The following is a 12,120-nucleotide window of genomic DNA, read 5'->3' on the forward strand; positions in this document are numbered from 1 at the left end:
TTGTATCATCTTTATCACATTCTTTATTTATCTTTTTGTGTGGAATGGATTTTTGTTTACTAACAGCTGCTGTTACTGCATCTATGTATAGTAAGGGCCTGATCTAGCTTCCATTGAAATCATTGGAAAGACTCCAGTTGACTTCAAGGAGAGTTGGATCGGACCATAAGTTTAGGGTTTTTTTTTAAAAGCTACATATTTTCTCATACTGCATGGTATGTTCCTGCACAAGTCATCTAACATCTTTCTGAGAGCTATACAAAAAAATTTTAGTTTATTTTCTTTGAAGCACAGCTGTCGTATATGAATGTTATTTCCAGCATACTTTAGCTACTTATATGGAATGTAACTTAATTAAAAGAGAGAACAGATTTAGGGTTTAATATTGACAGCATGGTCTTGCACACCTTTTATACTTGTGCAATTCTAAGTAAATGTTTAGTAAACTGTTTTCCTGTTGCTTGCCTCCTGTAGTTCTGTAGTTTTTAGATGGTTCAGAACAGCATTCCGCAGTGATGATGACAAGCTTTACAATCAAAATGCCACAAAGCTGAGTAGACTACTGTAAATACAGATAACTCAAAAATATCACTAGTAGTTAAGCTGTGGAAATGCATATTGAATGTGTAATTGGGGATTATGCATTTATAGAAAAACTTTAAAATACCATTGTTATTAATTGAATGCAGGAATGTGACTTGTTTGGCTTTCTTTCAGACTTTCAGTGCAGCTCAGTGGTGTTACATTTATTCCGTTTTGCTCAAGATAAATACAGGTGGTGTTTACTTTATCATGTGTTTAAATATATGTATTTTCAGCTAAAGGAACACTTAGTGAAGACACCATCCGAGTTTTCCTCCAGCAGATTGCAGCCGCTATGCGTATCCTACATAGTAAGGGAATAATTCATAGAGATCTTAAACCACAGAACATCTTGTTGTCTTACGCAAGTCGTAGGAAGTCAAGCGTCAGTGGCATACGAATCAAAATAGGTAAATTCTTTTTCTCCTTAAAAGATAAACTTCAAATACAGTTTTCAGAGTAGCAGCCGTGTTAGTCTGTATCCACACAAAGAACAGGAGTACTTGTGGCACCTTACAGACTAACAAATTTATTAGAGCATAAGCTACAGCCCACGAAAATGTATGCTCTAATAAATTTGTTAGCCTCTAAGGTGCCACAAGTACTCCTGTTCTTTTTTCAAATACAGTGAAATCCACTCAATTGCGACTTTATAGTGCAGTAGAATGAAAGGTTCTGCCTTAGGAGTTTGTTCATTTAAATTGCTGCAAATCACACAAACTTGGAGAATAGAAGTCTATGCTATCAGAAGGGTCCCCAGTATTAAGAAATTTTAATTATAATGAACTTTTTGGTTAAATTTGATCAAACAGGTATCCTGAAGAAACAATTATAAAATCATGCTGACTAATGGTTCTAATATTAAACTATTTTAATTGGGAGAACATGAATCTTTGGTTTGCTGTAGTTTTAAAAACTTGCTTAATTTTTAGTCCATTTCAGAATGTGTCTGAATCGGCAGTTTGTTTATAATTCAGAATGTGCTTGTGGCGATAGGACTCTTAAGACTTCTCTTTAAAAAGATTCTAGATTTAGTTTTTGGTATATTTTTGGTAGGAAAGAGTTTGGCATTGTAATTGACATGGGATATGAACTGTTCTGTACTGACCTTACCCTGACTGAATTTCTGAAAATGTTCTATCTCGATGAATTAGGGCAGTGAGTTTCCATTGAAACAGACATTTTGTATTTAATTTGTTTCTTTTATGATGCATTCTGTTGTTGAAAAATGAGATACCTGTTTAGGATATGACCCATTCCAATAAATTCATTCCTGTCTTCTAATCAGTATAGAAAAGGCAAAATTCCTCCCCTTGCCACCATATTTGACAATTCTCCAACCTTTTTGTTTTTGCAGAAAGGTTCAGGCATCTGAAATTTAAATTTCCAAACTTTTACCTGATGTGATTTTAATTAAGCAGACGTGTATCTATCACTCTTAATGAACCATTTATATTTAGCTACTGACTTTAATCCTTTCCTACTGACGCCAAACAGCGTACTCTGCAGCTGGAGAATTGGCTGAGTAGCAATTTGTACAAATGATGCTGTTGCTGTTTCTTGGCTTGCTGTTAAGGAGGCTGGTGCATTGTTCCTGTTTGCTTCTCTTCGAGTTTATACACAGCCTTCTGCTACTCCACTAAGCTGGCATTTTATGATAATACTGCACTTACTTTTCACTCTTAACTGGTGATTACAGCAGATAACGAAAGATTAAATCCATTATAGAGTGCATAGGTTTAAGCATTATTTTTCTTTTCAATGACGTGTGTTTCTTTAAACAGCTGATTTTGGTTTTGCTCGTTACCTGCATAGTAACATGATGGCTGCCACTTTGTGTGGGTCCCCTATGTATATGGTGAGTGATGGTATTTTAAACTACATCCTGTATTTGATACATATTCTGTTATCAAAGAAATAGGGTTTGCCATTTAGAGACAGGCGAGTGTGTGCTATTTAATGAGGATGATAAGGGGAGCATACAGTTTACCTTTCCACTATTTCTTCAGCATATGCTGTTCTGAGACCTGGAGGTCATGACTGTTAAAATGAGAGGGAAAGAGGGGAAAACCGAGCATTTCTTTAGCAGTGCGGTGAAGAAATATTCTGGTAAATTAAAATAAGCCTTGGTATCTGTGTTGATATTATGGATTATGAGACATGTTGGTTCTTGCATACTTCTTGATGCACTAGAAAGTAATCCGTAAGCTTGCATACTAGTTGCTTTTGTACTTGCTGGCATTGTCTTCTGAAGTAGGGCATTGCCTGATTCCCAGTTTCCGTGGAATAAGAGTGGGAGAAAGGGAAAATGGCTAGAATGCAAACACTGGAAGAAGACTGGGAGCAAACGAACAGTTATTTCAGTAGTTGGAATGAAAATGGCATTTATGTATTCTCCCTTCATACTCATAACTCCAGATAGCAATTTCACTTTAATTACCTTTTGTCTTTCTGAGGCAGTGTGGCCTAGTTGATAAAGTATTGGACAGGGACTCAGGAGCCCTGAATTCTATTTTCAGCTCTGCCACTAGCCTGTGGGGTAACCTTGGAAAAGTCATTTCACCTATAGGTTCCTCTGTTTCCCCATCTGTACAATGGCAGTGATGATACTTACTGCTTTCTTTCTAAAGCACTTGAGATCTGCTGATGAAAAAGCACTGTATAAGAATGAGGTATTAAACATTTGGCATATCTCCATGCATTCAGATTGCCTCCTTTTCCTATATTAATAGCACCAAGATTTACATTTTTTCTCCAAGAATGCAGGTGTTCAGAGTTTAAAAAGTAAACAGTCTGGTGTCTGAAGTCATACAGTGATACAGACTAAAATGTTAAATTTTATCTTATCAAAATATTGACCTTGTTGCAGTAAACTGGACCTTCTATTACTGCAGTTTGATTTGTGTTCTGATCCTGCTGCAGTGAGATAAATATTAACTATTTGATTTGTACCATTGTGGCTGCCAGTTTTTCATAATCCCTTCTGTAACTTTCCTGTGTTTTCCAGGCTCCTGAGGTTATTATGTCGCAACACTATGATGCCAAGGCAGACCTGTGGAGTATAGGAACTGTGATTTATCAGTGTCTTGTTGGGAAGCCACCTTTTCAGGTAAGATTTATTTTCCCAGCCTCTCATTTGATTGGTCATTTTCATCTGACAGAAGCAGCTGTGGTATTGCAGCCAGCCATGAGGATGCATAATGTCGTCATAGTACGTTGTTGATACTGTTTCAAGGACCAGATGGCTGTGCATACTCAGAAGAGAAGGGTGGCTCACACTCAGTCCTTTTGAGATCTGAATGTGAAGTCTGGGATGCATGTGCCCAAGGATGCTCAGTAAAGTTAGTTCTGAGCTCATATCTCCCTTACGGTACTGTAAGCCTCTTTCCACGTATCCACTTGAACTGTCCAAGTCTCCTTTTTTGTGTGCATGTGCATAAACACGTGGGAAGGCTATTCTCTCTGCTGAAGTGAGGTTTTTAAACAAATTCACATTTTTATTTGACAGGCCAATAGTCCTCAAGACTTGAGAATGTTTTATGAAAAAAACAGGAATCTGATTCCTAGGTATGTATATTTTGTGTAGTAATTTTATATCTATGGAAATCAAGTGATTTGGATGGTTACATCTCTTTTAAAATACAGTTATGATTTCCCAGAGTGACTATATAAAGATGGAACCACCTCACCCAACACATCTGCTGTATGTGCCTGTCAAATCATATCTACTGACTTCAGTGACAAATATGTTTTTACTACTCCTGTTGGCTCTGCAGAGCCAATACAGCTGTGGGCGAGCAAGTTAGATTCTTCTGGGTGTGGTCTATCAGCAGAATTGTTAATTAAGTTCCATTTGCGAAGTCTTTTACTGATGAACAAACCAGAGAGAGCACCCAGCTTGACTCTCAGATCTCAGCTTCAGTTTGCAGGGCTGACAGACAACAGTTGGGTGTGTTTTGTTTTTGTTTTTTTTTTAAAGCAGGTTTGCTATATAAATCATGGAGACAAACAGGGACTATATGCTGGTTTGGGAACTGTTTCAGAGCATGACATTGTGAAGTTCTTCATCTTGGCTTTATTTTGTTTTTCATTTGTTTTTGTTGTCTGCACTGTAGCATCAAAATACCAAATCAAAGGGTGTCTTCCCTACTAACATACAATAAGGCACTTATTAGCTACTGGTGTATATTTGACAGTCTTCCAGAGATCAAGGCGGAGTTTCAGAGGTAACTAGTGATTTTTGGGTGCCTTAGTTCTTGGGTGCCCCACTGAAGACCTATTAAAGGGGCCTGTTTTTCTGAAAGTTTGGAGCACTACTCCCTTTCAAGTGCCTCAAGTTGGGCTCTCAAGGTGAGGTGTCCTAAATCACTAGTCGTTTCTGAAAAACATGGCCCAACTGTATAGTTCTCATCCAAAGACCTCTAAAGGCGGAGCCTCTCCCAAATCTATATTTGAAGGGGGAGTCTCTTCACAAGTCTGGTCGTGGAGTTGAAAACTCCACTCAGAAATGTGAATAATCAGGAGAATATTGGGGAGAGGGGAATGGGTTTATCTTGATAAATTGAAATTAGAAGTCTTAGTTGGTTTACTCCAGGCTTATCAAGTATGAATTCCCCTTATGCCTGGCTTTAATTACTGACCAGCTGAGTTCTTACAACCTTGGTTCTGGGGCCACTATTTCCCTCTTGACAATTGTATGAGTTAGCCACCCCACTTTCCTTTGTGATGCCTGGATCCAGTAGGAATTGATATTTAATGTTGCTGTGTTGACTTGGGAGTAATGTAATGTCTGTGGCACGTGTACCATCCTTTCACTGCCCAAGGCAGACGACAAAATGCCAAATCAATACCTGAGTCCAAATGTGTATCCTGTGTAAGGCAGTCAAGCATTTGTTGTGAAGATGCAGTATTATTCCAGAATGTTAGCTTTCTGGGTAGGAATGTAATATTAATAGAAATTAATGCATATTTGATTCTCTTTCTCTTTGTGTATATAGTATTCCTAGGGAAACATCAGCATATCTGGCTGACCTGCTGTTGGGTTTACTTCAGAGAAACCAAAAAGATAGAATGGACTTCGGTATGTAATTTTTTCATAAACATTTCCAGGGGCTTTTTACTTTCTCTGTTAACCCTGTTGTTTATGTACAGATTCAGTATAATTTTCCAGTCATCTGATTTAATTGGATGTAGACACAGGTGAAATATTTTTTCCCCTCACTCATCTCAGAGGACACAGGATATTCATCCACAAATCATTAGATAATTAACATCACAGTCACCTAGCAGGAATGTCTTCATGTCCATATGAAAACAAATCTATATCTATGACTTTGATTGGGTTGTTTTTACGACCAGTTATTAAATGTAGATTGGTGTCACTGATCACTTTCAATTGTGGTCTTTTTCTCCAGTGTTAATTTGTTGCAGTCAAGGGAAAAGTGACAGTAGATAGAAAACAAATATCTGAGAGTGGGCAACTTCTGTTTTTAAATTGCTTGTTGCTGCTTGCTTCAGTGTTGGGTACGTGCCCAAGAACAGTTGGTGTGGAGCAGCCAGTCATATTTTATTAGGTGGTAAACAACTACTTATGCTCTGCTTACGTAATCCTTCATTATTTCTAAGAAACAGAATTTCATAAATAATCATTCTAAACATGAACAAACCTTATACAACCTGCAAGCTTTTAAATGTTAATTAAAAAAGAAAAGGAGCATTGAAATAGTGGGCTGGTGTACTATTTATAGCATTTCTTTTCTAATGTCTAGTTGTCATCTGTAATTGTTGGGGAATGTTTCCAACTAAACCCTTGTTCTGCCAGGCCAGATTTCTATCTCTCGCTGGCCAGCTGTCACATGGTAGCTGTGTGCAGGGGAGCTGTGCTTTTCTGTCTGGTTTGGTTTGCATACTGTTTTCGAATGGATACAGCTGCCTTCATTGTGAGATACCTTAAATTTTATGTTACAGTGATTTATAATTTGTTTTTAAAGTGCTCTTTTGGCTTTAGATTTGCTGAAAACATTTTCCATACCACTTTGATTAGAGAAAAACAGCTTCCACAAAATTGGATTCTCCCTTTGCTTTCCCGTGTAAAGCATATACATGATGCTCTATGTCAACACATCTCTGTTTTAACAGTGGTGTATAGATCATGTCTGGTTTGAGCTCACATCTATATGATCTGTGTGTATATGTAGAAGGGGCATGAAAGACTGATGTAACACTAGCTTTGTTCATATTTGGCAGAGAACGAGTTCCCAAGTATCTATTATGCCTGGGATGATTTGTTTACAGATTTGTATATTTTTCTTATGATCAGAATTAGTGCTAGTAGAGAATTACCAATGACTGTTAAAGCCTAGGAGGAGCAGAAAATAATCCAGTCAGAAATGTAATAGACATGGCTGTGAGCTTGTAAAATCAGAATGCTTTATGTGCTGATTGCTTTCTACACAATAAATACAACTTTGTGGATTCTGCTTGTGAAACTGTGCGATCACAACTTAACTGCACACACAAGCCTAGGTATTATATATCATTTATGCAAATATAGAAGTTGAATCACAATTTGACCTATGTCGTTCCTGTGTATATGCAATGAGGAGAGTGGGGGAGAATATTCACAATAGGCTTTTGAATTCTTCACTAGATTCTTAAGGCTTTCTTCATATAAGAATATTTTTAATTCTTGCTATGTTCCGCTATCGGAGTTCTGGCAAGATATCTCAAAAAATAAAAAAGCATTTTACTTAATTCAGACCAAAAAATCAATAACAGAATAGCTAAGTGCCTGATCCTGCAGTTTTTTACTACAGCGATTAGTTTTGTTGAAATCAGCAACAGTATTCATAGTAAGTGCTGCCCTTAGTAGGAAGTTCTGCAGAATCAGGCCCTGAGCAAAATGTGGATAAAATACCACATACCATATTGACTGTTGCAGAAGAAGTTGATTTGTAAACTTACATGGGTTAAGAGAGAAGTCAACACATCACAGATGCTGATTTTTCTGATACTAATAAGTAATAATGCACAACTAATCTACAGCACAAAGTAGTAAATCTTCTTCCCAATCTGATACAGATGAGTTATTGAATTGATTAATGAAATGCAAACAGTACTAGCCAAAGTGAACATATAACTTAGCTGTCACCTAACGCCTTACTTTTGATTTGGGTTTTTTGGGGGCCATCTGATATCAGCAAGGGAAGCCCTGTTGTAGTGTGTGCTTCACTTGGCAGGGGAGGTGGGGGGGCCTTAGCTCACTGACAGCCAAGAAAGGACTTTAAAGGGGAGTGCATTAAATATGGCAGCAATGATTCGTAAACAAATGAAGAGTGATCATTTGAATTGCTTGTGTTTTGCTAAAATATAAATGGCATTTGAAATCCTGCCTATCACAAAAGAACAGATTGGAACAGCAGGTGTTGTGCCCAACCTCAAGAACACCTCATCCTCAGATAAAGTTAATCATTAGATTGCCAGTGTTATGCAACTATGCTCACTTCCTTGTATCGTGCTGTTGCAGAAAGAGAGATTTGCTTAAGTCTAGTGAACAGCATTGTTTGTTTTTTTCCTCCTTAATTGTTCTAAGCAAATTGTAAGCTCACAAAGATCTAGGACTGTTTTGCATAGTTGATTCATTTTCCCTGTCTAATTAGCTGACTGTTCCTTCTGGAAATATAAAATAAACCATGCAAAGTGCTACCAAACTGGATGTGCCAAAGCAATTAAACATATCTCAGTGTACCCAGTTACTAGTGACAAATTCAAAGATTTCTGTTATTGAAGCAATAACCAATGAATTGCTCGAGTTCATTGCACAAATTGTTGAGGAAAAATTAAATTAATTCCGCTTTAAACTGTGAAACCAGCTACAGAGACAGCGTGCTCTGCCCCTTGGAGAGTGGAAGGGAGAATGCCTCATGCTGCTATGGAGTAGCACTGAGGAGTTCAAAATTTATTTGACTTAGTCGCTGGCCACAACATGAGGGTTTGCAAAAGGAGTAGTAGTTAGTGGTGCAAAAGGTAAGGGAGCCTCCCATCCTGATTAGCAACGTGGAACTGAATTACTGTGGGGTTACTGAATATAAAGAACCCCATCTATTAGCGACTGTGCAAACGTTGTCCATTTGTACATATCAGTTATTTACAACCCTAAAATTGAGTCATAAAATGTCCCTTAAACATCTGGTCTGATTCTCAGTGCAAGCCACTTCTTTAAAGCTTTTGACTGTATTTCCTTTCCAAGTGTAATAGCAACACATAACCTGGAAGACTTTAATCTTTTATAAGCTCTTCAGCATCTGGGTGTGAAGTATTGATTCTGTGGAATGGTAACCACTTATTGCCTTGTACGCTATAATGCAGATTCTAGTATGGTTTGTAGGTTGACGCACATTTGTATCATCTTTTGTTTTGCAGAAGCGTTCTTCAACCATCCTTTCCTTGATCAGATTTCAACAGTCAAAAAGTGTAAGTAGTTGCATTTTTCCACTTATTCTCATAAGTGAGCCATATTAGAAAAAAATTATGCTATTGAGTGGTGTATTCTTTCTGAAACATCTTCCACAGATCAGCAGTCATGCTCCACTGTTAGTTTAAAAAAAGTGTGAAATCTTTGAATGTCATGTTTGGTTGAACTGTAGTTGCCATTTACGCATTTCTTAGGCATTTCAGCTGGTCTTAAGTAGCACTGTGTGAATGCGTTAACTGTGTACTTACGCGCTCTGAAAGTGTTTATAAATTAAAACCAGCCGTGAGGAAATCATTGTATTGTGTCAGTTCATTTGTTTGAAAATTCATCTAATGAAATCTCAGTCCTCTCTTCCTCCTCCAGCTTGCCCTGTTCCAGTGCCCACGTATGCAGGCTCAATCTCTGGCAGCTCCTGCGGTAGTTCTCCTTGTCGTTTTGCTTCTCCTCCCGTAAGTTCTCTGTTTTGCTTCCAGAATAACCCTTGTCAAAAACATATTCCTCCATTTGCTATTACGTGCAGGCAGAAATTGTCAAATCTCCTCTAACATGTTTTTTAATTTCAGCTCTCATAGTCTAAACAGTTACTTTAAAAAAAAAAAAAAAAAAAAGGCAGAGCAAGTGGTACTGCTGCCTTTTAGTGCAGCAGTTTTGTAAAGGTTTCCAATCCTTTCCCACTCTTCATGCTTTTTTTTAATAAGACTGTGCCAGATCAGTAGTTGTGCTGGTGTGAACTCCAACACAGTGAATAAGCTTCCCAGGTAATCTGTGGATAGCCTCTTTCTGGACTCTTACGAGGTCCCTTACACTGGCAGAGACTGATGGCCATCAGTTCTCTAGCCCTTTTTGGAGTAATTGCCACGGTCTCTTCCTGGGTCCATGAAGAATGATGACTGAATGAATAACTTCAGAGTCACATTATCTATCTGAATATGAAATTGTCTGTCTGAAACGACACCTAAGTTGGCTTCAATATATCTTTCAAAAAAGGTTTTCTTTACATACGTATTTAGTAATAAGGTTCCTTGCCATCTGAAAAGGGTCTCACAATTCAAATTTAAAATTAGTATTTTTAGAAGACTTTGGAGAATTTTTATAATTTAAATGCATATATTTTTCACCTTTACTTTTGTTCCCTATGTTCTTTCCAGCTAGCTATGCACAAGATAGCATTCACCCTATTGTATTGGGAGCCTGCCCTCTAAAGGGAGATCGTGCATCGTGAACCATTTGGGCTTATGATTCTCACTTTTTCTTCAGTCCTTGCCAGACATGCAGCATATTCAAGAAGACAACTTGTCTTCCCCACCATTGGGTCCTCCTAACTATCTTCAGGTGTCCAAAGATTCCGCCAGCACCAGTAGCAAGAACTCTTCTTGTGACACAGATGATTTTGTTCTGGTTCCACACAACGTCTCTTCAGATCACTCATGTAAGAATCTTCTTTATTTTGATGCTTGAGAACGCGTCCCACACTCTTTTAAAAAATATTTTTGTATCCTATTGTTGGGGTTGCTCTTATTTTCTCCAAACCTATCTTAATTTATATTGGGAGCGTGTTCCTTGATATTTTATTGTGCTTGCTTTCTTTCCTAAGAATACCCTTCTGTTTATTGCAGAGTGTATTTCATCATTTGTAAAAGAGTGAGGATTGGAGGTGGCACCAGAGGTAGAAGGGTTAGTTTCTGTGCACATACCCCTGTATCCTAGCTTTTATTCTGAGCTGCTTATCAGAGTGCCTAAGGGCAATGATGGCATGGGGTTGAAATCAGGGTCCTTTAATTCACAGAGAATTCTGATTTATTAACACTGGAAAAACAAGCCCATCGTGAATAAAGGATGCATAGAATCATTAGGTGTCCTAGCAGTTGACTGTGGGCGTGCTGTAGCATGTGACTTGTAGACCAGCTGAGCATTGCCAATCAAGTTTATAAGGTTCAGTTCCTTGCCTTTCTTCCATCTACAGCAACTTACTGTCTCAAGCTAAGAAACAATGAAAGACTAGACTTCACAACCATACAGTTTCACACAAGGCTTATACTGTATATTGTGTTTCGTGGTACTCAGTGTTTTCATTTTTGTTAAACTTTCATCATGGCAACATAAGCCATGAATGTTTAGTGGCTTGTTTGAATCGCCTGCTTTCCCCAGGCCACTGCAAACATCTCCATTTTTAAAAAATGTTGTCTAGGATCTTTGGCTCAGTTAAGTGGTTTTGTGTTCCGAGGAGTTTCTGGAGATCAGTGGGGTAGGGTTTCGCAGCGCTGACATACTATGCTGCAGCTAGTTATACGATGCCTTAAACATTAGGGTTATTTGGGAATAAAATCTTCGATACTCCTTTTCAAAACCAACTGTCTGTTACAGAACCAACTTTCTCTGGAACAGCTTACATTTGGGTTAGATTTGGGATATCTTCTGTGAAGCAGTTCATATTATTTCTTGCTGCTAATATGGCGGTAAAGTTTTTTAGTTTGCATGTATGTAAAGTATAATAGACATTAAAAAGATTTCATATAAGCAAGACTATTGAAGGATGTATCTTCAAAACTTGACTAAATTATGTTGGTTTCAATTTGTTCTCTGCCTTTTTCTGTAGATGATATGCCATTGGGAGCAGCTGGCAGACGGGCTTCGAGCGACTTCCTGATGTGTGGAGGGTATATGTGCTGGGTTTTATCAAACTAAGTTTCATAGTCTAAAACTGATATTGTAGCACGGCTTTACAGTTGTTGGATTTTGGCAGTGACTGGTTTAATTTTACATTGCTAAGTGTGAAAGATGAATATGCCCAGTAGAACACACACTGACTATTTAAATAGCTCGAGATCAGCAAGTTCGACAGAGAATTAAATGTTTTTCTTTTTATAGATAGATCTTCATATTCTGTGACAGTGTTTGTGGCTTCTTTTTTTAACAGGCAGTCACCATTAACCATTTCTGGAAGCTCAGGAACTTTACAGAAACCATCCTCAAGCTCCACCCGAAGTAGTTCTTCTGGTTCAGCTAACAGGTATGTTATTGAGTTGATCTCCCATCTTTTTAATGATTTCTCTGTTGCTGTAGCG

General features: G+C 37.9%; 1 protein-coding gene across 4 annotated transcripts in view; it reads left to right on the forward strand.

Annotated features, from left to right (window-relative positions):
* Window positions 1-12,120, forward strand: part of ULK2 (unc-51 like autophagy activating kinase 2) — a 55,131-nt gene that overhangs the window by 19,926 nt on the left and 23,085 nt on the right. For 3 of the 4 annotated variants that reach the window (XM_037880196.2, XM_037880194.2, XM_043531057.1), the window contains 10 exons: window positions 819-992; window positions 2,367-2,440; window positions 3,590-3,691; window positions 4,091-4,149; window positions 5,580-5,662; window positions 9,004-9,054; window positions 9,419-9,504; window positions 10,313-10,484; window positions 11,652-11,712; window positions 11,973-12,065. In XM_037880196.2, the coding sequence (XP_037736124.1) occupies window positions 819-992; window positions 2,367-2,440; window positions 3,590-3,691; window positions 4,091-4,149; window positions 5,580-5,662; window positions 9,004-9,054; window positions 9,419-9,504; window positions 10,313-10,484; window positions 11,652-11,712; window positions 11,973-12,065 (955 nt within the window). The remainder of the gene's footprint in view (window positions 1-818; window positions 993-2,366; window positions 2,441-3,589; window positions 3,692-4,090; window positions 4,150-5,579; window positions 5,663-9,003; window positions 9,055-9,418; window positions 9,505-10,312; window positions 10,485-11,651; window positions 11,713-11,972; window positions 12,066-12,120) is intronic. The other variant, XM_037880195.2, reaches the window with a different exon arrangement.

The sequence above is a fragment of the Chelonia mydas genome, chromosome 17 (genome assembly GCF_015237465.2).
Source record: "Chelonia mydas isolate rCheMyd1 chromosome 17, rCheMyd1.pri.v2, whole genome shotgun sequence".
Taxonomy (NCBI): Eukaryota; Metazoa; Chordata; order Testudines; family Cheloniidae; genus Chelonia; species Chelonia mydas.